At 33.9% G+C, this 26,255-nt stretch overlaps 5 protein-coding genes across 9 annotated transcripts; 1 reads left to right on the top strand and 4 right to left on the bottom strand.

The window, feature by feature from the left end:
- Positions 1-3,354: 3,354 nt before the first annotated feature.
- Positions 3,355-12,845, bottom strand: LOC120770448 (protein lin-54 homolog). Its single transcript, XM_040097924.1, has 5 exons — positions 12,219-12,845; positions 7,530-9,016; positions 6,384-7,444; positions 5,045-5,184; positions 3,355-4,960 (listed from the first exon to the last, which is right to left on the bottom strand). Exons 1-5 carry the CDS (start codon positions 12,238-12,240, stop codon positions 4,464-4,466), a joined length of 3,207 nt encoding a protein of 1,068 aa, XP_039953858.1. The 5' UTR covers positions 12,241-12,845; the 3' UTR covers positions 3,355-4,463.
- Positions 9,466-11,312, bottom strand: LOC120770450 (elongation factor Tu 2). The gene is made up of 2 exons (XM_040097925.1): positions 11,217-11,312; positions 9,466-11,154 (listed from the first exon to the last, which is right to left on the bottom strand). Exon 2 carries the CDS (start codon positions 11,122-11,124, stop codon positions 9,652-9,654), a length of 1,473 nt encoding a protein of 490 aa, XP_039953859.1. The 5' UTR covers positions 11,125-11,154; positions 11,217-11,312; the 3' UTR covers positions 9,466-9,651.
- A 496-nt stretch (positions 12,846-13,341) lies between the features above and the next one.
- Positions 13,342-16,852, bottom strand: LOC120770387. 2 transcript variants are annotated; one of them, XM_040097810.1, is made up of 7 exons: positions 16,803-16,852; positions 16,349-16,733; positions 16,185-16,289; positions 16,051-16,122; positions 15,515-15,983; positions 15,388-15,432; positions 13,342-15,132 (listed from the first exon to the last, which is right to left on the bottom strand). In XM_040097810.1, exons 2-7 carry the CDS (start codon positions 16,729-16,731, stop codon positions 13,429-13,431), a joined length of 2,778 nt encoding a protein of 925 aa, XP_039953744.1. In that variant the 5' UTR covers positions 16,732-16,733; positions 16,803-16,852; the 3' UTR covers positions 13,342-13,428. The 2 variants fall into 2 exon arrangements, with proteins under 2 accessions (XP_039953744.1, XP_039953743.1); XM_040097809.1 differs by lacking the exon at positions 16,803-16,852 and having other exon boundaries at positions 16,349-16,796.
- A 292-nt stretch (positions 16,853-17,144) lies between these two features.
- Positions 17,145-22,520, top strand: LOC120770388 (endophilin-B1). Of its 4 annotated transcripts, XM_040097813.1 has the most exons (8): positions 17,145-17,388; positions 17,665-18,098; positions 18,175-18,238; positions 18,744-18,779; positions 18,874-19,064; positions 19,297-19,448; positions 19,554-19,612; positions 21,330-22,520. In XM_040097813.1, exons 1-8 carry the CDS (start codon positions 17,311-17,313, stop codon positions 21,474-21,476), a joined length of 1,161 nt encoding a protein of 386 aa, XP_039953747.1. In that variant the 5' UTR covers positions 17,145-17,310; the 3' UTR covers positions 21,477-22,520. The 4 variants fall into 4 exon arrangements, with proteins under 4 accessions (XP_039953747.1, XP_039953748.1, XP_039953745.1 ...); XM_040097814.1 differs by lacking the exon at positions 18,744-18,779; XM_040097811.1 differs by lacking the exons at positions 19,297-19,448; positions 19,554-19,612 and adding an exon at positions 21,012-21,273 and having other exon boundaries at positions 17,311-17,388.
- Positions 22,521-24,016: 1,496 nt separating this feature from the next.
- LOC120772065 (protein MTO1 homolog, mitochondrial) lies at positions 24,017-26,227 on the bottom strand. Its single transcript, XM_040100451.1, has one exon. It carries the CDS (start codon positions 26,140-26,142, stop codon positions 24,112-24,114), a length of 2,031 nt encoding a protein of 676 aa, XP_039956385.1. The 5' UTR covers positions 26,143-26,227; the 3' UTR covers positions 24,017-24,111.
- Positions 26,228-26,255: the final 28 nt, after the last annotated feature.

Genomic DNA, 26,255 nt, shown 5'->3' with positions numbered 1-26,255 from the left:
ATAATTAAAAAAAAAAAAATAAAAAAAATAATTAAAAAAATAAAAAAAAATAATTAAAAAAGCATCAAAAAATTTAATGATGAAAATATAAAGAATTATAAAAATATTTATAAATAAATTTAATTTAAAAAATTTTATAAATACATATTTTAATAGAAAAAGTATAAATAAATATGCATAGAAATTAATATATAATATTAATCGCATGTTTTTGTGTCATTGTGTCTAAATATATAAATTTTCTAAATAACTACATACACATATTCGTTAAATAAAAAAAAAACAATAAATGTCTTACAACTACTGTTTCCAAAATATCAATTGATGTCACTATATTTACTGCTGCAAAAATATTAAATATTAATTGTCTAAAATTTAAATTAAATGTTACTCAACGCAACTAATAAAAAGCTGGTATGGGGTCAAACACTGTATAAAATTTAAAATTCAACATAACCTAACTTAAATTAATGCTTTGACAAGTAGTTATATAGTGAAGATGCATATAAATTGTAAAATAATTTGAACTAGCAATACATATATGCAAATACGTGCAAAAAAATATAAAAAAAGTGGCAACACAGATTTTGTGCTTGATTAACGGCAGCGTGTGGGCGTGAGAAGACGAAAAATATTCAAAAATATTTAAAAATATATACAAAAAAAATGTTTATACATATATAAACAAAAAATTATAAAAACTACAAGTGTATTTACGAGTATTAGAAAGGCATAAATTGTTAAACAAAAATTAAAAAAAAAAAAAATATACTAAAGTTATTAAAAGCTCTTTGTGACCTACAAAAAATCATATTTTAAAGAAAAACAATTAAATTTTGAAAAAAATAAACAAAATACCAGAAAAACTTATATTACTTAGTATGCATAAATGCATTTTTCGCTAGCAAAAACTATATCAAAAAAATTATATAAAAATATAAATGCGTATTACACGAGTTCTCAAAAAGTTTAGCGTTGAGCATAAGAGTCAAAAGTGAGAAAAAAATATTTGCTACATGGAAAAAAAATAATAATAAGTAACACAATTGCAGTTTTCAAATAAGTATGGTAATAAAAAATATTAATAAATAACAATTTAAATAATTATCTGTATATTACAACTGAAAAGTGAGTTTTTAAAAATAAAAACAAATACATACATATATATTATAATATACGCTTGCAGTTATGTGGCAAAAAGAGCTGCGAAAAGAACAAGAAACATGCATGCATATTATATTTATTTATAACTATGAGAGAAACCAGTTTGTCGTATTTGTAGAGTAAACTAAGTAAGATTAATTACATAACAAAGTACATACTACATACTATACACAAAAGTTATTAAAAAATATATATAACAACACAAAGTATTACTCACTAAAACAACACTAAATTGCAACATTTACCCTATGTAAACACAAACATAAATATAAATACAAATAAGTGGTACTTGTAACGTATAAGAGAAGGAAAACAAAAAAAAAAACATTCATAGTTACATAAATATATATTTAAGTACATGCAGTATTGAAAACAATGTGGTATATGGTACATATGTATAATTATTATGATTGTAATTTATAAAACGATGCGAAGAACTTGCAGTTACAAATAAATTCAAGTTGTTGGTGAATAAACGAGCTACACCTACTAAAAAGTATACTTCTTTTTATTTAATGTCATTTCCCCTAGTAATCGGTCAGGTAGCCAAAAAAAGCACTGCTTCAAATGACAACAGAAGTGTTTGAAAGAGGTAAGCTAATCTCATCCCAACGTATGAAGGACTTAAGTGCCGAAATACCATTGGCTCTTCACCCAAGGGACAGCATTACCAAAAGAGTAAACTTCATTAAGAAGTTCAAGATGATCCTTAGCAGCAAGGCTGAATGGAATGATTCCGGTCTTGAGCTATTGCTTAGAGATAGTACAATTAAGCGGTACACCGACGGCTCGAACACATCGGAGGGAATTGGTGCAGGAGTCGCAGGACCATGGGAAGTTTTCCAAGCATATTCCAAGCAGAAGTCTTTGCTATAAGTCGGTGCGTAGAGATAAACCAGCAAACCAACTATCACAACGTACGTATAGTCTTACTCAGCGACAGTCCAGCGTCACTTAAAGCGATCTCTGCGTACGAGATCAAATCGCTACTTGTCGTAGAACGACTGTAAAGTCTATCAGACCATAACCAAGTACATCTTATCTGGGCGCCCCGTCATAAAGGTATAGTAGGAATGAACTGGCTGAGGAGCTCGTCCGCTTCACAGCATCCACCAACATGGTAGGACCTGAACCTTTTATTGGCGTTGGTCCCCATACCATAAAGGAGCTGGTCCGCATGTAAGGAGTGAGCAGGGTGAGGTATCGGCACAGTAGTCTGTAGACACTGGATAAAGACCATGTTTCCAAATAGGGATCACATCGCCTCAGTAGCACTTAGCAGTATATTGGAATTTATGAATATGCTATAAATATGCTGAGGCAAAGTGAGTCGTTATGACTTAGGAGAGGGCACAAAATACCTTAGGTCCCGATGGAATCATCATTTATTTATATATCTAAGTGGTATTGAAATATAAAAATGCCAAATTTCGTCGAGAGATCTTTTAAGGGGTTGTACAGGGTTTGTCCGGAAAGTAATGGGACTGATTTTTTTCCGCCGCATTCCTAGCTAACGAACGAGCGGCTGATCAGCACCTGGAGCACCTGGAAAGTCAGGACAAACATTTTCGAGCGAGGTGTTTCTGTGAGTGGTCGAAGTCGAAAATGCAGCAATCGTTAGAGCAGAGATACGCGATTAAATTCTGTGTGAAACTCGGTAAATCTGCGACAGAGGCGTTTGATATGGTCAGCATGCTTACTCACATGTTGCTTTAACAAGAAGTGGTGTGTTTCAGTGGCACCAGGCATTTTGGTAGGGCCGGGAAGACGTCGCTAATGAAGACCTGCGATTTCAACAAACACCGACAATGTGACCCGTGTGCGCAAAGTTTTGAACTCAAACCGTCGATTAAGTATTCGTTTAATTGCCTAGACGTTAAATTTATAAAAAAAAGTCCTCAAAAGTCTCAAACGAAGGGTCAATCGGGTCCGACAAGACATTGCATTCCGGAGAATGCATTCCGTGATTCCTTCAATGCTTGGAAATCGCGCTGGCAGCGCTGCATCGACGCAGGAGCCTATTTTGAAAGTTTTTAAAGAATTGTAAAGATTGCTTCTAACATTTTTTTTTTTTAAATCAACGCAGTCCTATTACAATCGACTCAGCTCGTCACGCGTATTTATATGTATATACATACTTTATAGGATTTCTAAATAACTGGTATATAATCAAATATGTTTATTATTATATTTTTCAAATTTGTTAGCCTTTATTTACAATGGGTCAAGTTATACAATTGTAGTACTTAAAAGCTAATATAACTACATTTGCGTCTTGAACTTACATTATTTACCTTTGGAGGAGACGTCAAATTTTGAATTTGTTACATAAAAGCTGTGTTGTTTTTGTTTCATTTTCTATGCATATGTATATGTATGTATATATGTACATACATATTTATAAATCTTTCTTACAGTAACTTTTGGTGTTAATGGTGGTTTTTAATCGTATAGATGGTAGGTGTGTAAACTAAATATAAACAAATATATATGTAAAAAATATATATGTATGCGCGCATTACTCATAAAAAAGAACGCCTAACATTTGCTTTCTTCGTTTTTTCATTAGTAAAACGTAACAACAATTTTAATAATAAACGTTGTAAAAGATATATATTAGCGTTATAAGTTAAACTTAAGAATAAATAAAAATACAATTAAAATTAATTTTAAAAAAGCAAGAAGAAGAAAAATTGTTTGTAGCTTTTCAAAAAAGCCGAGAACTCATGCGAAAATAAAACAAAAAAATGTGTAAGCGCAAAAAGTGGGGGAAACTTTATAACTTAATGCAAAATAAATAAAGAAAAACATTATTTTCTTAACCACCATATCGAAAATACTCGAAGATCGAATATACGCGTAAGTAATGCTAAATGAAACATGCACGCGCCATGCACGAGCCGTATGCGCTACCCGAAAGATTTATCGCTTATGCTAAGTACCTTTTTGCTATTTATAAATGTACTAAAATTGTTAATGAACAATCCCGCTAAACACTACTTGTCGCTTAGCATATGCGTTAGGTTAGTAGAAGGTTTTGAAAAACGAAGAAAACGGCGTTTTATTCACTATTTACAAAGCAAGATTCAAAGCAGCTACTGGTTGTTACGACTTTATTTCAACAATTTTATGCATAAATGTTTGTTTATATTTTTTTTATTATACAAATATGTGTTTTTGTTATGTTTCTTGATAGTATTAAGAAAGCTAAGTAGCCGCTACAACTACACGCTATGTTCCCAAACAAATTTGCATATCTGCGAATATTAACAAATTAACGGTAAAGTCCAGACGCCTGCTTAGTCTTGCGTAAAGCTGGTATCAGTGTTGCGTATAGAGAAATCTATTATTTCCACCAAACAACGTCCCATCTCCTCCATAACCATCTTTTCGGTTTGATATGCGGGTAAGCCATTCTTTTCGCATTCATCCGCCTGCGAAATCATGCATTGTATGGTGGCATCCACCACTTCTTGTGTAATAAAATTGCATTGTTGCTTCTCGGACGCTGTACCAGCAACGCCAGTAGTGGCATTGCTGCCACTACAAGTACTGCCGCCAGCAATGCTGTTGCTACCGCCAGCAAGTCCCGCTAACAAATCGTTGCCCATACCTAAAGCTTTAGCAGTGTCTTTATAGAATTTATCATTGCCAAGACTAGATGTTTTGGTGTTGGTTTTGTCGTAGGTGCGTTTCTGACTGCCCGCTGGTAGGGACACACTCGCAATGGTTGCTAAAAGTTTCGGATCTATCGGATCCATGTCCAAATCGGGACGTTCTTCGATATTTCGACAACCTATAAGCGTATTATAATTGTAATTTTTGAGTGCACAACCAATGTAAACAAGTTAGCGTTAAATATTGTGTCTTAAAAACTTACCGACGCATTTGCAGTTGGACGAACAGGGTATTTTCGCCTCATAACATTCGCAATAGTTCTTCAGACAGCCGGAGCGTTTGCAGTTGCAGCCTTTGTTGTGACGCATGTCGCCTTGTTCGCGTGAGGTGGTTATTTTTGGTCTGAGAATACGTTAAAATTGGTATTTCGTTGAATTATGTACAATGTATGTGATTACGTGGCGTATAAATATTTAACACAAGCGTTGATGCATAAATTATGAAATGATTTTTTCACCACAACCAAAGCAAGCAAAATTAAAACGAAAAACAATTATCACGCTGCGCTTTTCTATCCTTTCTTTATGCGCATTCGAACTTAGCAGCGCCTACTTGATAGCAACACAATTTCAAAAATTTTAATTCAAACAAGTATGCACAATAAACACAGTAGACAACAACAAAAAATATCACGCCTGAAGTATGGATTTTTGAGGTTATGTTGAATACAAATGAAGATGTTAAGAAAGGTGTTAGGGGAAAAGGACGAGACAATATTAAAAGGCATGCAAAGAATTTGTGTAACTGTACTCAAAAAAATAAAATATTTTTTCTGTCATTTAATTTTTATTATTTTAAGTTATTTTTATTGCTAGAAGAAAAATTAAATTGTTCTTAAAATTTATTAACTTAAAACCAAAAAAATTCCACACGCGATGATGAACTTTTGAGGTTATGTATGACAAAAATTTGATAAAGGTTGAAACAACATTAATAGGATAGTATAGGCAATATTATATGTAGAGTAGGAATATAACTGTACTTTTTAACAAAATTATAATTTTTAATGTCATTATATGGCTTTAATTTTTTTATTATCGATTATTTTTAGTTTTTTGTAACAAAAATTATATTTATTATGGTGTCAAGAAAGGGGTTATGGGAAACAGAATGAGTGGGAGACAACATTAACGGGGATTGAAAGCAGTGGTGCAACTGTGTATTGTTTCTGGCATTTTATATTTCAATTTTTTTATTTTACCTTATTTTTAATTACTGAGTTATAAGCAAATATGTTTTTCTTTGAATTGTTTAATTTGTTATTATTGACTTGAATCTGTTAACTTCTAATGTAATTTATCGTTATGCATATGTACATATATTCTAGTTTTTTTTTTATTTTTGTAGGTTTCAAAAATAAATAATAATGTGTACAGTACGAAATAAAGTAATGGCACAACTGGGTGAATGGATTTTTTAGGTTATCATGAGCATTCAAAAATGTTAACGTATATACATATGTATGTATATGTGGGAAGGAAAATGCAGGAGAAATTAAATCACTTTATTAAAAAAAATAAAAAAAAATATTATGTACTCACTTGAATGCGCTGGGATTTCGCTCCAGACAATTTTTGATTGCCCGTTGCCGTTGATCTTCATACTGTAGATTATTGAAGCAATCTTTGCACGTACAATCCTGACAGAATTCACCGTTGGCAAAACAGTCGCAATACAATTTCAAGCATTGTGATTTGCTGCAGTTGCAATGTTTTCGTCGTATACCGCCATTCGCCGCATCCGGCAACAAATCTACTGGACTGCCGTCTTGTTTCTCTTCCGGAGGCTCCAATTTGATTTTAAAATTCAATAGCGCGCTATTAGGATTATGATTGCTGTTGCTATTGGTGGCGCTGTTGTTGGCTGCTGCACCGCTTCTCGTCAATATTGGTAATTTTGTGTTTTCACTCTTTTGTTCCAATTGCTCCAGTTTCTTTTGTTGTATCAATTTTTGTTGTTGTTGCTGTTGCTGTTGTTGCTGATATTGCCGCTTTAGTTGCAATGTTTTATGTTGTTGCTGCACAATCATGGCCTGTGACTTGCCATTAATTAGTAATGATTTCTGCCCAGAAGGCTCGGATAACACAAAATTATTATTGCTCTTGAGTATACTTTGCATTTGTTGTTGGGGTATTTTTCGCGTTGGCGATTGACCACCAACGTTTTTACCCTCTCCAGCTATGCCAGCATTCGACTGCAATGTAACCTGGCGCACTTGTCCACTAACTGTGGTGCGTAACATTGAATGGGGCAACATAAATATATGACTGCCGGTTGCTAGTCTTTTCGCCTCAGGCGGTGCATCCATATCTACACTGTCATCCTCCACCTCAGCGGCAGCTGTCATCGTGGTTATGCGCTTGAGCTCTGAATTGATTTCGGAGATTTTATGTTTACGTATTAGCGTGGTGGTGCCAGAAGTAGCGTTATTCGAATTAGCATTACTTTTGATCAACGATTGACCGGCGTTGGTATTGATTAACTGCGCAGTTGTAGATGATATGATATTGGACGAGGAGCTGTTGGTGGTGGAGGTGGCACTTTGAGTGCGTTGACTATCACCTAAAGCACGTAAATTCGGCACTGTCACGATGGTCTTTTGCTGCAAAAGAACATTAGAGATTATGAAATTAATAAGCTCGCAAATATGGCAATACAAATAAATATGTATGCACTTAACCACTTACCACTTTTGAAGTTATCGGCGAGAATGTTACCGGCACACCGCTCTCCTTCTTTGGTGACTGCGTTAGTATCAGTTTCGTGGAACCCGTTGGACTAGGACGCACCACGGTGAACTTGGACGGCACGCCGCTGGCATTCAAAATTCTGAACGTCGAGGTTGCCGCACTATTGCTTTGGGTACTGCTCACTGCTGAGGCACCACTCGTTGTTGTTGTCGCAGATGACACTATATTGCCGCTATTGTCAGCATTGCTCTTCGGCAACACACGCAAGTATTGTACTTGTTTACCAGGTAGCTGTATAGTCTGCAGTTGGCGTGTAGCGCTGGTGTTGCTTGTAGTCGCACCAGTGACCGTACTGTTACTTGAAGCTGATACTGTTGTGTTTGTGGTGGCACTAAGTGAGAGTGGCTTCGGCGACAATTTGACTAATTGTTGGTTGGAAACTAAGATTTGCTTGCCATTGGCGGATTGTAAGATTATTTTATGCCCAGACGTTAGTGAGCCTTTGCTGGCACTAGTTGGATTGGATGCATCACTGTTACTTGTACCGCCAGCGCTCGTTTGTAAACGATAAGTTGTTGTGCTTGCTGCTGTTGTCGTTGCTGTTGTTGGCCTGCTCATTGATAACGCATTGGTGGTTGCCGCCACAGTTGCTGTTGCGGTTGGTGAGGCTTTGATGACAACCTGTCCGCCTGCAGTGGATATGACACGTTTAGCGCCGGCTGCTCCTTGTACTAATTGCTTTGTAATAGTTGGCGTAAATGTTAGCGTACTCTTAATTTCTGCATCAGTTGAGCTTGTTGAGGTGGTTGATCCTGTGGCAGCTGTTACCATGGTTGCAGTGCTTTTAATTGGCACCAAACCGCCAGCGGATGTACGCAACAGTTTGAAAGCAACGGTTTTATTGCTGTTAGCTGTCGCAGTAGTTGAAACTCCAGACGTTGTGTTGTTAGCTGCAGTAGTTATAACTGAACCTCCTCCAACCGACGTGCCGGTTGCCTTCTTCTGTATATAAACTATTTGACGATTTGGTGTCTTTATAGTCCTTTTTCCGGTTGTAGCGGTAGTAGTATTACCAGTAACAGGTCCCATCAATGTTGAAGGACTCTTAATGAGTGTTGTTGTGCCTGCGGCTATGATTTTAGGGGAAATTTTCACCAGTTGACTGCCGGTCGTTACCGATTTTGGTAAAATATTTCTGCTATTCAATACAATTGGCGCTGTTGCCGCTTTAGTAGCACTGTCGGTTGCGATTTTCGTAGCTGAATTTGTTGTTGTTGTTGTAGATATGGGTGTCGATATTGATTGCGTGTGGTGTGGTGGTTTCTTGGGTCCTGGCGTATTCAATGTATCACTTTTTATGGAGCTGAGCTCTTCCTCGATCTCAAGAGGATCATCACCTATACCGATGGCTTTCTTCACTGGTGAATCGTCCAATAGATCTTCAAAACTCAATTCCGGCATAGGCGCAGTATCATTAAGGGTATCTGAGAGGTAAAGTAAATGAGAGTAGGTATGATGGAATCTATAAATTTTCATAATCTTGTGTGCTTAGAACTATCGATAGACAAATATTGGTAAAAATAGTTAATATATGTATGTACATATGTATATACCATATCATTACACACAAATGGATATGGAATATGAATGCATCAAGTCCACATACTTAAAAACAATAGAAAATGCTCTCACAAAAACAAAAAATAAGTTTCCATAACATAATTTGATTTTGATCACTCAGTTTGTATGTCAGCTTTATGCTAAAGAGTCCGATCTGAAAAATTGCCTCGGATCTTGTAGCATTGCTTTGGATAATATTTTATGCCAAATTCCGTGAAGGTATTTTGTTAATTATAAAAGTAATAAAAATTAAACCAACTTATCTAATTTAAAAATAGAACCTAAATCCCAGAAAAAAACATTTAAAAACCAATTCTTAATTTATTCCGATTTTTATTCAACAATCAACTGGATGCATGGAATTATAATGCTTATACTTTCATATTTTATTAAAAGATGAAAAGTTACAACTTTCTGTATATCAATTCGTTTCTCTTTCAGTTATAGTAATCATATGTAAAACTAAATATAATTAGAAAACATTTTCATTTTAAAAAGTTTATTTCTTGCCAGCCTCCTTCTTCTCACGCGCCTTCTTGCCCTCCGTCAATGACAAACGTTCATTTTCACTAAGTGGCGGCAGTACTTTTGTTACAACACCAGTGCCGAGCGTTAAATTTCCATCACGCAGAGTGAAGCGCTGTCCTTGTTCCAAAACCATGGGACGAATCAGACGTAAAATCAATTTAGTGTCCTCACCAGGCATCACCATCTCTTTATCGGGTATCTGCACTTGCACGGCACAATCCCATGTACGCGAAAACATTTGTAATTGAATGAAGGACATGAATGGTTTGTGACGACCACCTTCTTCTTTTGCTAAAATATACACTTGAGCTTCTAGTTGATCTAGCGCTTTAACTGAACCCGGCTTGCACATAACCATACCGCGCTTGATATCGTCACGCTTTACACCACGTACCAGCGCGCCCAATTGATCACCAGCCTGTGCTTCATCAAGTATTTGATGGAACATTTCTACTCCAGTTACTGTCGATTTAATAACTTTGTTGTAACCAACAAATTCACAGTCATTGCCTTTTTTAACTACACCACGTTCCAGACGTCCGGTAACGACTGTACCACGACCGGGTATCGAATAAACGTTTTCAACTGGCAACAAGAAAGGTTTATCCAATTCACGAGCTGGCGTTGGAATAAAGTTGTCAACTTCTTTTAACAACTGCATAATGGCTTCAGAGCCAATTTCCGGATTGCGTCCTTCTAAAGCACACAATGCTGAACCTTTTACAACTGGCACATTATCACCATCATAACCCATCTCAGTCATTAGTTCACGAATTTCCATTTCGACCAAATCTACCATTTCTTGATCGGCAGCATCAACTTTATTGATAAATACTACAATATGGTTGATGCCGATTTGCTTAGCCAATAATAAATGCTCACGAGTCTGTGGCATAGCACCATCAGTGGCAGCAACTACAAGTATAGCACCATCCATCTGTGCTGTACCAGTAATCATATTTTTAATGTAATCAGCATGTCCGGGACAATCGGTGTGACCGTAATGCCGCGACTCTGTCTGATATTCAACATGCGCCACATTAATAGTTATACCGCGTGCCTTTTCCTCTGGTGCATTATCAATTTCATTGTATTTTTTGCTTTCAGCCAATTCTTTATCTGCCAATACTGTGGTGATTGCCGCGGTCAAGGTAGTTTTTCCGTGATCAACATGGCCAATTGTACCGACATTACAATGTGGTTTGGTACGTTCGAATACTCTTTTCTCGTTGGCATATGTACGTACGTAGTGTTGGAAAGTTGGACTGGCAGCACCAAGCGAAGGTAAACGTTGTGGGCAATGCAAAAGTGCTACTGCTGATCCTCTCGTGCAACGTATGAAACGTCCAGTGCTCAAAGCTCGGCGGGTGGCATTAGAACGACCCACAGTAGCGAGTGCAAAACTCAAGGCAGTGGATTGACGTACGGCAACAAAAGCAGACATTGCTTAGCTGATTATACTTCAAAGTACTAACTGTAAAAATATATTTGTTTATACATTCCATGATTTAATCAAATTACGTTTTTTTGACTTACACAAGGTTTTTCTTTGATATTGCAATAAAATAAGAAAAGTATTTCACGCCGCTAATAACCCGTGTAAAAGTCAATTGCGTAAAACTAACCCCAAATCGGCCGACCAGAGGCAAATGTCAAATAAGAATTTTTACTGCGCCATCTGTATGACAGTATTGAATAATAACGCCTAACCCAATAAGAAAAAGAGACCCTAACGCCATTTAATAAATATTCTAGCATTAACATATTGAAAATTTTAAACTGCTTTCATTTTGAAAACATTAATCCAAACCCTGGTTGTAAAAACAAATATATAAGGCGTCATTAAACTGTTTTCAGCATTCTGTTTTTTTTTTTTTAATTATGATTATAATAACAAACGCGTAATTTTTTATGAGTTTCCGATAAAATTTCTAAATCATGTTCACGTCTTATAATCGTTTAGAACCTAAGTTATAAAAAATGCGACAACTCAATTTTCTCAGAAATATTTAGAAATAAATTATCTGGCAGCACTCATTCAAAAATGTCCCATGAATGGGAAATTCTGATTTTGGAGGCATTGTCGCCCATCTACTATACAATGACGTTAAAGTATTCCCAAAGATTGATAACATGGCCAATATTAACTATGTACTAATAAATCTATAACTATATTTGCAACTAAAATGAGAATATTACTACCACAATATACATGACTATTATTACAGATATACACATTTTCTTAAATAGTTGTGGCTGACAGAACTGCTTGACGACCACCCCAATTTTAGCTGGTCAGCAATTCCAAAATTTCTTTAAGTAGGTTAAAAGCCATAAGAATTTAACGAAACCATATCCATTGGTGCTATGCAACAATATAATACTAACTTATCATAAATATATTTGTTACTACACATTTGATTTCAAATTCAAATTATATTTTTTAATGCATGTGTTGCTTAACCAACTAGCAGCTAAATTGAAAATTCAATTTGAAATGCGAAAATGGTAGAAGATATAATAGAACAACCTACTCACCAATATTTGTGCTTGAATCCATTTCAGAGGTTTAGTTGCAATTTAATATTTAAACTTTTCACAATTTTGCTTTTAAATCTAGTATATAGCGGGCTTAATAAAGTTTTGTCAACAACATAGTAGTTTAATATGCGACTATTATAACTTAGACGAGTGAACCACGAGAATGTCACTATATCCGTGGCCAACGGTTAGCCCAATCGCCACAAAATACGGTCACTCGAACTTAATTGAGTGTCAGTAAATATATTCCTTAGGTTTTAATCAATCACTTTGCACATATTAAACATCACGTAGTAAATGAAATACAATCGCAATGGCATAAGCAGAGAACGTATATTCTAAAACTTTGCCCGAAAAAACAAAAACGCACCAAATACACAAAAACGCGCGATCGCTTATCACAACTAATATTTTTGTAAATACGTTACTCTTAACTGTGCTTATTTTGTTTGTTGTAGCTAGGCTTTGCAAATATGTTCTTTCAATAAATTCGAAAGTGTTTTTGAATAAATTTTCAAATGATTTTCACACTACTTCTGTTCACTATTGCATTGAACTGGGATTTTTGCACTTTTTCTTCTATTATTACACCGTCTACTACACGCTTTGTGTTGACATTCGTCATTCACCCGTTCAGAAGACCTCTTTCATTGGTTGGCCTGACAGTGATGCCGCTTTTGTTTTTGTCATTACTCGTGTAAATGAAGAAGTTTCGGTTGGTTGCACTGTTGAGTTGCCATTTTTGTTGTCGGCAGTGTTGTACCATTCCGTTTTTGCTATATTTAAATATGGCTTTTTTGAATATGGTTTTGAATATATACCTAACCTATTGAGCCACGAAACGGAAGAGAGTCCACTATTCAACAATCTCCAAAACTTTTACAAGTATAACTACGAAATATTGCACAAATATTTCAACACAACTTAAAATACAAATTTCTTTTCTAATTAAACTAAATATTAAATGAGCTTTAATACATTTATATTAATAATAAAAATATTCATCACAGTGAGAGTTACAAAAGTTAAAAAAAGTTGTCCTGCATTGTTGATTATTACCCACTGCTTATAAAAAAATTTTTGTGCCCAATAAAGGCAAGACAAGCATACAAATTCAATGTTAACTTTACTTAAATTATTATTTACCCATACATTTACAAAACGTACCAAGTAATCTTATTTTAAACATTAAATTATTTACAAACTTTTATGAAAAGTTTATGGCCGAACTGTTATTTAATAAATACTCAAAATCCATTAGACAATTTTCGACTTTTATAGTTGCCTCTGGATTCCTTTTTTCAGTAGTTTCAGGTTGATTGGCGGTATCGGGAGCAAAATCGTTAATTATATGCATTTTATTAACAAATTTTTCAAAAGACGATATTGGTGTTACATCCTGGAACTCTTTAATGTCACTTTCCATTGTCGTTTTGCTATCAGTAGTATCAATTTCATTAAAATTACTTATTCTGTTATTTTGACTTATTGGACTATCATCTTTTATGTTGGTACTCTCGAGAATTGTGTTAACAGCAGCTGCTGCTTCTGCTACATTTGGATCAGCCAGCGCAACACTAACAGATCTCACAGAAGTTTTCTTATGATTTTTTATTAACTTTTGATTTCCAGTTAACCGCCTGGTGTAACCAGGTACTGTATCACCATGGACCTTTTTATAATGTGCGTACAAAGAATCATATTGATTGTAACATTTATCACATTTAGGGCATTTTAGTGTACGCCTTTTCGTAACAGGATCTATAACATATGTGTACTTTCTGCATTTTAAGCGTGGACCACTTGACAAGCCTATATTTTGTCCTTCTGAGTTAACCAAAGTTCGGCGTGTCAGATCTTCAATTGTACCAATTAACGGTCGATGCTGTGTGCGTAAATGTTTTTGAAATATGCATTGCTTGCCGTAAACTCGATTGCAAATTTTACAATGACCATAACCCATATGCATATGCTTCACATGATCCATTAAATATGTTTTCCTTACGAAAAGTTTCCCACATGTTTCACAAACATAGTCATATCTACCGTTATGAATGGACATATGCGTTTTTAAAAGGGTTGAAAAGTGAAATCGTTTTGGACAAAGTTCACATTGATAAGTAGGCTCTCGATGGCGTCTTTTGTGCTGCCTTAACAGGCTACTGGTGGTACAACGAAATGGACATTCATCGCATTCATAAATTTTTTCTACGTTTTTTACACGTTCTTGATGACGCTGTTTGTGGTGTCTCAAAATGCCCGCAGTTCTAGTACGAAACCCACATACATCGCAAGCAAAATGGCAATTGCCCTTCGGATGGATTTCCAAATGCTTGACATATTCACGTGAATCTGTAAATTTTTGGTCACATTCGGCGCAAACGGCCTCAGTCTCAAGCAGGTATCCAGGTACCACATGCTTTCTTTGTAAATGCTTACGTAATTTATGTATATAATCGAATCGCTTATCACACTTATTGCAAGCGTATGGTAGTTGACCCATGTTGTGCCTACGATGTTTATGAATTTGCAATCCAACTGCATCATAACAAAACTGTTTACATATATCACAGTACACCTTTGTTTTTTTTACGTCGCCGTCGCAAGACATATATTCTGCACATTTGGTATAATAGTCGATGTATTTCTCTGTGAATTTCATATTTGAACGTCCTCCTTTCGCTTCAGTCATACCAATGAACCAAGCTTTAATATTTTCAACATTTTTACACAAAACACTCTTTTTTAAATTAAGACTCCACTTTTCCGTCATTATTGCCAACAAATCTTTTAGCTCATTCTTATATCTTTTGATATTCAAATCGCTGTTGCTTTGCCATAAATTGGGAAATCCTTTTAAATGTTCCAAGAAATCCATTACAATTTCACGGGAGGTATTTTCGAAGCTTATCTGCAAAATTGTAAAATCAATATTAGTTAAGATAGAAGATAGTGCTATTTTTCCAATATCTTAAGGATGTTGTGTCTAAATTTCTTTGCAAAAGTGAAAAAGTTAAAAGTTTAAAGATTTCAAAACTTTACAACATTTTCACCACAACTTAGGTTTTCAAAGTCGGTGCCCCTCAGCACCTTCAAAACTACAACAACCATAATTTTGAATTGAAATTATCTAATAATTTTATGTGGTGATATTATTTTTAATTACCTGATCTATTGTTTCCCCAGGTTTCGTATTACATTTATTCTTATCCTACATTAGAAGGTGTAAAAACAGATTTTTATTAGTATTACTGTTAGGCAATATTAATTACAACACAAAAACAACAACTTACCCTAATTCTGCCGTAACAGTGTTCTAAGCAGACTTCGTAATTTTCTGCAGACATATAATAAGGTTCCTCATCAGAGAAACTATCATAACCATTACCATGGTCGAAGTGTTCTGGTAATAGTTCTTTAACTTCAGGTTTTATAGTCAGACAATTTAAACGATCTTTATCAATTAAATTGACAAACAGTTTTTTTCCCGAAGTGTCATGCACTTCAACATCATCATTAGAAAAATGCTCATTGAAAATATCAGTTTCATCGTTGAGAGACTCGACATCGCTTACAGATTTCACGTCGTTTTCGGTAAATACTTTTTCCAGGTCACCATGAGTATCGATAACATGATCTGAAAATTCGGACCAAAATGATATAGGGAATTCCGCATCGCAATAAAAACAACGAAGATTAAAATATTTGTCATCGCCAGTTTTTGAAACATTAACGAATCCACAATTAATTCGATCTTCCGATCTGTGAAACGTAAAACAGGAAAATTTAAAAAGTTTATGAGCGGTAATAATTTATTGTTTATATTTACGGTTCCTCAGTTTGCACACCGTTTGTGGTGAATGTTGCACTACTGTTATTTTGTGGGTTTTCTAGCACATGTCTGAAAATGTAATATTTTGTAGCAGACAAATAATACAAGTTGAAAATAAAGTAAATTATTACTCAAGTGTTTGCTCCTCAAGCTCTAATACTTCACCGCCAGAATAGTACGCTGGTATATCTTGATTTTTCGCCAATTGCTCGTCGTCAAATAAGGCTTCATTTATGCTAACATAAAAATCATATTTTATAAGTACTATAAGAAGTAATAATATTAGAATACTCACAATTCAATATACGTTGTGAGTGGTGTGTTTTCCGGACAAACTGGGGCAAATTGAACTAGTGGTTTTTCAGTTTGCTTATTTTGGTTTAGTGATGTTTGATTATTCTGCAGTTGATTTCGTTTTCTATGGTTGTCCCTTATTTCCTGTATTTTCCTATTTTGTTTAATGCTCAGTGAAGGAAAATACAGTTTTGTTGGCTTCTGTATGGGGTCCTCCAAAGATTTCACAGGTCTTGGAACATGTGGAACACTTTTTTCTTTTTCTTTTTCCGAAGGAGTTGACTTGTACGTGCCATTTGGAGGATTATTAGTTGAATGCACTACTTTCTTTTTGAGAAATGTTGAGGGATCAATTATAATTACTCCTGATTTAGTCACATCCATTTCTGAAATATGGTTGAGAGAAGCCTTTATGTGATTTTTCTATTTAAATAGCATACTATTTAGGGATTTACAAAAATATTTCAAGCTTATAAAAGATGTTTTGTGTGCAAATAAAGCCGCCAGAAATCATAATTTGCAATCAGCTGTTCGCTGGAGATAAAACAAACATTTGAAGTCGATACATTACTTTATATAAATCGAAAGAAGAATTTTACAATTAATTAAATATATTTATAGAATTAAACAAAAATGAATTTTTCTTAAAATGAAATAGTTATATTCAAATAACTAACTATGAGTATTATTAACAATATGAGTTTTACAGCGGTTTCAATTTAAAAATTAATCAAACGTATGCAGTCTCTATAGCAAACGATAAAAATTGCAACTCTGTGTTTTCATTTGTTTCCTTCGACATACACCAAATTTTTATTTTCTTATTGGACTCTATTGGATATCTTTGCTAGAAAATCCAAATTCAACGGAACAAATATAAGAATAAATCAGAAAATATTAAAAAATAATTATAAAAGTAGTGCACAGACGTTTTCCATCCGCAAAAAGACCGTATTGAGCAAAATGAATATAAATTTACCAAATTTCAATGTAAAAAATCTGGTGAAGGAGGCGGGAAGTACTCTGTCCAGAGTGGTGCAGGTAAAATGTCTAATAATATGCGTGCGGCCTTAAGTGTACTGTTATGTCAATGGGTGGTGGGTGCAAATCCTATGTTTGTTATGACACCGTTCGAATACACCATTGTTTCGATGAATGATTATTTCATGAATTGAAAAAATACGTAAAATTATAATAGTTGACAAATTAAACCATCGATGTACTCACATTTATTGACATTATAATTTTGTTTCCATTCCTTTTTCGTTTTCAAATATTACCCTCTTCACTCACAACGCATCGATTATTTATCACTAGCTAACGGAAGAAAAACTCGGCACTACAGAGCGCACCGAGTACGATAATGAATTCCAGAATTTAGCTGAACGCGCCGATATAACCAAAACGTGGACAGAGAAAATAGTACGTGATACCGAGACAGTATTAATACCCAATCCACAAAATCGCATAGAAGATTTTATTTTTGAAAAAATCGAAAAAACTAAACCACAACGACTGAGCAACTTGGAGCATTTGGCTTTAGGTATGATAGAGGCCGGTGGAGATTTCGGTCAAGATTTACCATACGGTCAAGCTTTAATAAAAGTTGGTCAAGCCGAACAGAAACTGGGACAATGCGAACGAGATTTTATTGCATCCTCCGGCATATGTTTCACTCAACCTTTGCGTAAATTCTTAGAGGGTGAAATGAAAACAATAACGAAGGAGCGCGGTATATTAGAAACCAAACGGTGAGTTTGACAATAACGTTATACTTTGCAATTAATGTACATATGCATATTGTTTTATCCATACAAATAATTTTAGACTTGATTTGGATGCTTGCAAAAATCGGGTTAAGAAAGCTAGAAGCATGTTAGGACAACAGGCGGTAAGTTTTAATATTATACAGTTTTAATATTATAAAATGGCCCAAACGCATGAAAAACAAACGTTAACTTCGGTTAGCCGAAGCTAAATTACCTTTCACAAATCCAAATGTTTTTTTTTACAAGAACTTGACTTTGATCCGTCAGTTTGTTCGAACAGATTTTTGGAAAATGGTCCTTTGCCTTGAACCATAAGCCATGCTAAATTTCGTGAATATATCTGGTAAAAAAAAACTTATCCGTACGAGGATGGTTTTGGTCATTCAGTTTGTACAGGAGCTATGTGCTATATTGGTCTGATGTTAACAATTTCTCCGGAGAGAAATTTCGCAACAGACTTAATATACTCTGTTCAGGGTATAAAGTAGAAATATAAAATAATTGATCATCATTGGAGCTCTTTGAACAAATTGTGGCTTCGTTTATTATTTAAGCGTTATATTCATGATATTATTGTTTTTAATAAAATATGAATATTTGCACGCTGCTTTATTTTGGAATTGTTAGAAAGATGGTGTCTCCCCAGAGGCAGTACTTGAGCAGGTACTTAAAGATAACGAATGTGTAAACATTATTTCATTAGTTAACCATTTTACACAATACCCGATCCACTTAAAATGCATATTAATACATACAGGCCGAACGTGACTTGCGTGTCGCACAGGCGGAATTCGATCGTCAGTCAGAGATTACCAAAGTATTACTTGAGGGCATCAGCACTTCACAGGCATCTCATTTAAGACATTTACATGCATTTGTTGAAACACAGGTGCGTTATTACAAGCACTGCATGGATGCAATGAACAATTTGCAACGCGATTTGGCCAAGTAAGTCAAGTAAGCTAATTGTAAGTTTGCACGTTTTATTAATTAGAGTATGATAGTATTTTCCGCACCTTAGTTTTTAATCATTCTTTATAAGCACGCAAAAAATAAATATATATGTATATATTGAACTTTCATATTTAATATATGTATGTATGTACTTTTATATTAAATAGTATCTTAAGTAAAATGGAACTTAATAAATCAGTGAAACAAAACCTCAATTGGTTTGCAGACTACGTCCCGCAAAGCCACGACTACGCATAAACAGCGAAGATGTGGATGGGCCTCCCAACACCGTATTGCTTTCAAATATCCATGCAACGCTTAACAGTAACGAAACACATGAAGTTAATGAATTCAGTGATAATGATGATTTAAATAATTTCCACACTGTTGATATTAATAAGCATAATAATGTTAACATTAATGAACATCAACAAAATACTAATGGAACATTTCAAAATCAAAATAATACTACAAATCCGTTTGCAACAACACAAATTTTAGAACAATATGATATTGAATTTGATACCAGTGCTATAACTTCAGTTTAAACGAGAAGAGAGTGAAAATATATACATATGTATATAATTTAGTATAAAAAATATACATATTCAGGTTGTGCTTTACGATTTAAGCAATATTATGAATTTAAATAAAACGAATAGAGCTAATCGCGATATTGAAAGTTTAACATATGAATGAGTAATATTTACTTGCATATTGCAAGTATGTATGTACGATAAAAAATAACTTTGAAAACTCAAAACCTCATATTAGAATCAAAATTGTAATTAATTAATAAATCAAATAATATATTCACGCTCGTTGTTGTTGTATTACGATGCACTATAAATAATATAAATATAAAGCATAAAGTATGAAACCTCAAGATAATTGTGTAAAATACTTTTTTCCAATCCTTATAAAATGCACATGTTATTAATATTAAAGTACATAAAAGGCATAAAAAGGTTTCAAATACAAAAGGTACTTATATGTATGTCATACAAGAGGAGAGGAAGAAAAGTTATTAAAAATTAAAAGTAAATTAAATGCAGGAATACATGAGCTGCATTTTTTAGTGATCTGAATCGTCTCATATATCGTAAATGAAAAACAAAATTGAAACATTAAAAAAGTTATTGAATATTTTTTTTGTAACCCCGAAAATCTTTATTAAAAATAATTTTTAAATTTCCAATTCAAATACTGTATTGAAAATAAAATAATCAAATACCTGAAAAAAAAACATTAATTATAAAAATCGTCCTTTTTTTTTAATTTTGAATCCCAAATACCCTTATAATTAAAAATTAAAAACGGAAAATTTCTTATTTGTGTTTAACAGCTTTTAACTGTAGTGTTTCAGTTACAAATAAATTCAATTCAGATTTTAATTGAAACATACATTTTTATTTGTCAATCAAATTATTAAATTAAAGTTTTTTTTCAATTGTTAACCCAAGATGTTTATAATTAAAAATAAAATCTTCAATTTTTATTAGTAGAATAATTTCCAATTTCTGATTTTAAAAGTCTTTAATTCTAAAATTGGGATTAAAAATTAGTTTTTAAATTTTTAATCAAAAATATTTGGACCATAAAATTCGCAGCCCTGATTTCGAAATTAAATTAAAATATTTTAAATTTATTAAATATAAAATACAATTTCTTGAATATGAAATAGTTCTCATATTATATTACAAAGCAGATTATTAATTTTTAGTTGATTGCGATAATATCTAGTATGTATGTGTATGGAAAAAGGTGCGAAATTAATCTTAGCTGTAAGGTATTATTTGTATAATTATATATAGCTCTAAACTTCCTTCTAATTAATATACTCAGCCTGTAATTACTTAACCTACATATAATAGTGTTACATGTAGTTTTTCCTAATATCCTCGTAATGTGGCTCATTATATCATATATTATTTTGCTTAGTTTGGGAGGCCCCACCCCATACGTACCGATCGATATATACAACGATAATGATGGTAGTGCCACTGGTGGCCTAGGACTCAATGCTGGCGTTGGCATTGGCAACGCTGGCGGTGGTGCTGCAGCCGGTGTGGCTGCTGGCAGCGGTGCTAGAAGACGCAACCCAGGTGATCCAATACTGAATGCTGACCAAATGCGACGCGCACGTGTGCTATGCGCTTACGATGCAAAAGATCACACCGAATTGAATTTAAATGCTAACGAGGTACGCGAAATCTTTGTAATAGATGAGTGTATAGTTATTTAATTTTTCTTTTTTAGGTAATATTCGTAACTGAATGCTCACCTGTGAATCCGGATTACATGTATGGCAAGCAGGGCTTATTGAAGGGACTGGTACCACGCGCTTTTCTCGAAATGCTCGATAACGAAGGAAATGACACGTATGCAGGCAATAATGATTATTAAGAAAACGTCTGATAATAGCATTTAAAGTGCAATAGTTCACTTATGCAAAGCAAAAAAAAAATGTACACCACACGTTCCATATGTTTAAAAAAGCAATGTTAAGGAAATCCACAAATACTCATAAAATTTATTTAATTTATACCTATTTATTTAGCGTTGCGTAAAATGCAGAATACAAGCAAAGAACTAACAACATAGACGGTATATACAAATAGCAATGTTAAATTGACCTAGAAATTGCAGTACAATAATATAAAAATAATACAAAAAATAAATATATAAATCGAATAACACCGCTACAAAATGAAAAAATTAATAATTTTTAAAATGTGCAATAATATGTTGCGAGCAAAATATGTTGTAGAAAAATTGCTTAAAGACGGTCCATTGTTATCTAGAACTGTTGTAGCGGCTAAGTTTGCTAAACAATAAATCCAGTAGTAACGAGTGGTACAATAATTCGGCTATAATGCCTGTTGTTATAAACTACGAACCGCACGATAATCACAATTACAACATACGTATTAATACACAGAGTTAATATTTCATTTTTAGAAAATTCTTCAAGTCGGCGCAGCATTTGTATGCATATATAAAATAAACACGATTTATATTTTGATTTTTTAGTTATAAGTTTCATTGTATTGTTTTAGTTTAGTTTATAGTGTCTTCCAGTACCAGAAATCTTATAAAAAACATGCCAGTAATTTGGTTTTAATTGTTATTAAAGAATCTCCACACCTTCTTAACTATAATTGAAGCATTGGTATTTTAAAAGAAAAAAATTAAAAGACTATTTGTTTATGTGAAAAAGGTTTTATTATATGTATGTATATTTTTATATGTTTTTTGTTGGAAGAAAAAAATAATAATTGTGTTAATTTTAAGTTTTTTTTTTGTTTTGTATAATTTTGCAACTTTGCGGAACTGTAACAAACTAAGAATCCCCAAAAACAAAATTAAATTTACAGTTCTTAAAGCTACTGGCTGATCGTCAATTGAAAATCCATCAAATTACAAATAAATTCAGCAAGCTAATTTAAATCGCTTAAAAAATATTCCAGATTATTTAAGGTGCAATTAAGGCGTGTCAATTAGACAAATATTAGTGTATTTGTATTTTTTCGCCTCTCTGATATTTTTTGTGCAAATAAAAGCTAAAATATAGATCAGTGTAGTTTGTATATACATGTGGTATATATATATGTATATGTATATTATAAAAGAATATATAAAGTGTATTACAAGTTATTTGTGCAATTTTCTGCAATATAGTGCAATTCAATTTGAAAATATTTAAATTTAAATCTACATATTTCTTATGCTATAATTCGATTTGTTTCATATGCTTAATCATATAAAATACAAAAGTTTAATCTTACTGCTTAAATAAATACTAAATAAAATTAAAAACAAAAATATTATATAAGTGAATAAAAACAACTAAACAATTACAACGAAACACAATGAATTGGTTTCCCCAAAACTATAAACATTTATTATACTTTTCGCCTTAAATATATTAATAATTTGAGGTTATGTCATTCACTTTGTAACATAAGTTTTGTGGAATTAAAAAAAAAGCAATTTGTCTTCTTCTTCTCTTACGTAACTTTAATGAATGCAATTGCAAAATCAAATAGCAAAAACTAATACCAATAATATAAAGGAACAAATATATGTACACCAAGTATTATCCTGGTTAACATGGAGAACGTATGTGTGCCTCGTGCATGTGGCAATAATTTATTTCTAGCGATTCGTTATTTAGTAGTTAATTTATTGTGTACAATAGTAGTGAGAAAAAATAGCAAACGTAATCGCGTAGAATTTTTAGAAAGACATACAAATATACATACACATAGATTCGCATACCTAAATAGCATACACAATACGCTTGAGTGAAAATGTACCTCCATTTGTGTAATTTAATAACTTTTGTCTAGCATAAATGTGTTATTATTGACTTTTAGTAACTATTTGGTTATTTTAAGCCGCTCTGCCACGATTTGTCAGCACTTTACTTCATTCCCGTAATATTAAAAACATAAATGTATTACAAATAATAAAGCAAAAAATTAAACAAATAAATCGTAACATTGTTGTGTTATTTAAAATAATTATATTTTTTAATCAAAACAAAAAGCATTAGTTTCGGTTGCATCGAAGCTAGAATATACTTAGTAAAATAATTTTCATTCATTTTATTTGGAGATGGCACTGTTGACTTAGACAATAATCCATGCCCGTGTAGATATCTCGTCAAATAAAAAACGTTTTCCATACAAGAACTTAATTTTGATTGTACCGTTTGTATGGCAACTATATACTTTAGTGGTCCGCTATCGGCAGTTCCGAGAAATGAGTATATATGTAAATATGTATTTTATAAGGTCTTCGACGTTTCCTTCTGGCATTATAAACATAAATCCTTTAAAAGGGGAAAGTTTGTAATTTTCCAAAGAAAAATACTAAATGCCAGGAAAGTTACTTTAAAAGAACTATTGTATTTATTTTTAGTTTGTAAAAGAATCAATGTATTTATTTTTGATTCGTTTGACGATATAATTTGTGCTAAATTTTGGTTAAACTAGACTATACTAACATTCGTTTTTCTTTCGCCATGACTCTCGTTTTATGCATCTATCACTTGCGCCGCACCTGGGCCACGTTTTACATATTTCAGCAAACGGACAATAGTTGCGGGTGTCACACCCTGTATACGACTCGCTGCTGCTATAGTCTGCGGTTGTATCAAAGCCAACTTTTGTCGTTCCTCATTCGAAAGGCTTAACGTTTTGGCGAAGTAGTCAATATCAACTGGTATTGGTAAACCTTCTTCGCGCCGTACATCTTCGACGTCACGCTGCTGTTCAGTCACAAAATAGGCGTACAACGCTTCGATTTTTAAGCGTTCACATATCACACGCTCGTTTCGTAACCAACCCAAAACTTCTGGTTGCAGTTCTATCATTTGTGTCAACGTTATATTATCTGCCGGAATGCCAAGCATATCGAATGCGCTTTTTTCCACTGAAGCTTTTGCCTCGCGTATGCCAAGCTTACGTCGCCAATAATTGGAATGTTGTTGCAGAGATTTCAGTTGTTCAATGGCAAGATATAGTTTTTGTTCTGTATCCTTAAAAATTTTAAAACGTTTTTCGCTGACTACACCAATGTTGTAGCCTTTTTCTGTTAGACGTAAATCTGCATTATCTGGTCGTAGTGAGAGACGAAATTCAGCGCGACTAGTAAACATACGATACGGCTCATTTGTACCCAAAGTTGTTAGATCATCAATGAGTACGCCAATATAACCTTCAGTTCGACTAATTTTCAGTTGGTGGAGTTTATTGTTTTCAGTTTCAGCGTTGTATGCATATTTTGCTTTGCTAGCCGCATTGGCACCGGCAATTATACCTTGCGCTGCTGCCTCTTCATAACCAGTAGTGCCGTTTATTTGTCCAGCAAAAAACAGATTTTCCACCCGTTTCGTTTCCAGCGTGGGAAAAAGTTCACGCGGATCAATAAAATCATATTCTACACCATAACCAGGTTGTTCCACTTTAGCTTTTTCTAAGCCGTGAATGCTATGTACTAATTCCACTTGTTGTTCGTATGGCAGCGTACATGAGAGTCCCTGTGGGTAGATTAATTTACTTTCGAACCCCTCTGGTTCCAGCCAGATTTGATGTTCCTTTTCACCAAATCGTAATACTTTTGACTCGATAGATGGACAGTACCGGGGACCTGTAATTTCTTCAGTCACATGACGGTTTACATGCAAGTTTTTTTTCACAATATCATTAACACGTAATGTTGTATGCGTTAGGTAGCATGGCATTTGTTGGTCTGCCTCAATCCAAACTCTGTCATTCAAAAAAGAAAATGGTATTGGTGGATTATCACCCGAATGACGAGTTATTCGATCGTAATCAATGGAATCTTTGGCAATGCGCGGAGGAGTACCCGTTTTTAAACGTCCCATTCGAAATCCTATTGTTTCCAGTGATTGACCCAATGCCATTGCCGGCTCATCGCCTATTCTCCCTGCAGGTCGCACTTCAAGTCCTATGTTGATGTTTGCTCGCAAAAATGTTCCTGTGGTCAATATGACGGTGTGACTATATACAATTTCACCACTTTGGAGTACTACACCTTTGCAATATTGCGTTTTTCCATCGTCTGCTGCATCTATAAACAAATCATCCACTGCTGCGCTACGTATTTCTAAGTCTGTCATATTGAATAATTCTTTTTGCACAGCTTCCTTATACAGTTTACGATCGATTTGCGCCCGTGGTCCCCAGACAGCAGGTCCACGTCTTCGATTTAAAATTTTATACTGCACCCCAGAAACGTCACAACAACGTGCGCATAATCCATCCAATGCATCGACTTCGCGCATCAAATGTCCCTTTCCGATTCCACCAAAGGATGGATTACATGACATTTCTCCAATTGTATCCAGTTTGTGTGTAATCAACAAAGTCCGTGCATTCATTCTGGCCGCCGCCGCACATGCTTCTGTACCGGCATGACCACCTCCTATCACTATACAATCGTATACATTCCCTGTGTTATGGGCTGTTGTCAGAGTTGAGTTTTTCCGATAAAATAAGAACACTTTGTTTAGCCTCTTTCCTATTTTTAAACTTCGTAACATTTCTATTTCATAAAGTTAGTTTTTATATGTTGCTCTTAAATGTCAGCTACAAAATGTGTTGTTATGGCAAATCAGCTGATTATTGCGTTTCCATGGAATTATAATCAAATCTA

Source organism: Bactrocera tryoni, chromosome 3 (assembly GCF_016617805.1).
Source record: "Bactrocera tryoni isolate S06 chromosome 3, CSIRO_BtryS06_freeze2, whole genome shotgun sequence".
Classification (NCBI taxonomy): Eukaryota; Metazoa; Arthropoda; class Insecta; order Diptera; family Tephritidae; genus Bactrocera; species Bactrocera tryoni.
Note: the sequence above shows the minus strand (reverse complement) of the source record. Positions and strands in the feature narration are given on the sequence as shown.

Coding starts and splice junctions, on each gene's coding strand:
- LOC120770450 (XM_040097925.1), bottom strand. CDS start 11,124: ATGTCTGCTTTTGTTGCCGTACGTCAATCCACTGCCTTGAGTTTTGCA.
- LOC120770448 (XM_040097924.1), bottom strand. CDS start 12,240: ATGGATTCAAGCACAAATATTG. Junction 9,017..12,218: donor GGATTCAAGCACAAATATTG/GTGAGTAGGTTG, acceptor TTTACCTCTCAG/ATACCCTTAATGATACTGCG. Junction 7,445..7,529: donor CGCCGATAACTTCAAAAGTG/GTAAGTGGTTAA, acceptor GTTCTTTTGCAG/CAAAAGACCATCGTGACAGT.
- LOC120770387 (XM_040097810.1), bottom strand. CDS start 16,731: ATGGATGTGACTAAATCAGGAGTAATTATAATTGATCCCTCAACATTT. Junction 16,123..16,184: donor CTTGAGGAGCAAACACTTGA/GTAATAATTTAC, acceptor TTACATTTTCAG/ACATGTGCTAGAAAACCCAC. Junction 15,133..15,387: donor CTGGGGAAACAATAGATCAG/GTAATTAAAAAT, acceptor ACAATTTTGCAG/ATAAGCTTCGAAAATACCTC.
- LOC120770388 (XM_040097811.1), top strand. CDS start 17,311: ATGAATATAAATTTACCAAATTTCAATGTAAAAAATCTGGTGAAGGAG. Junction 18,099..18,174: donor GGTATATTAGAAACCAAACG/GTGAGTTTGACA, acceptor AAATAATTTTAG/ACTTGATTTGGATGCTTGCA. Junction 19,065..21,011: donor TTGCAACGCGATTTGGCCAA/GTAAGTCAAGTA, acceptor TATTTTGCTTAG/TTTGGGAGGCCCCACCCCAT.
- LOC120772065 (XM_040100451.1), bottom strand. CDS start 26,142: ATGTTACGAAGTTTAAAAATAGGAAAGAGGCTAAACAAAGTGTTCTTA.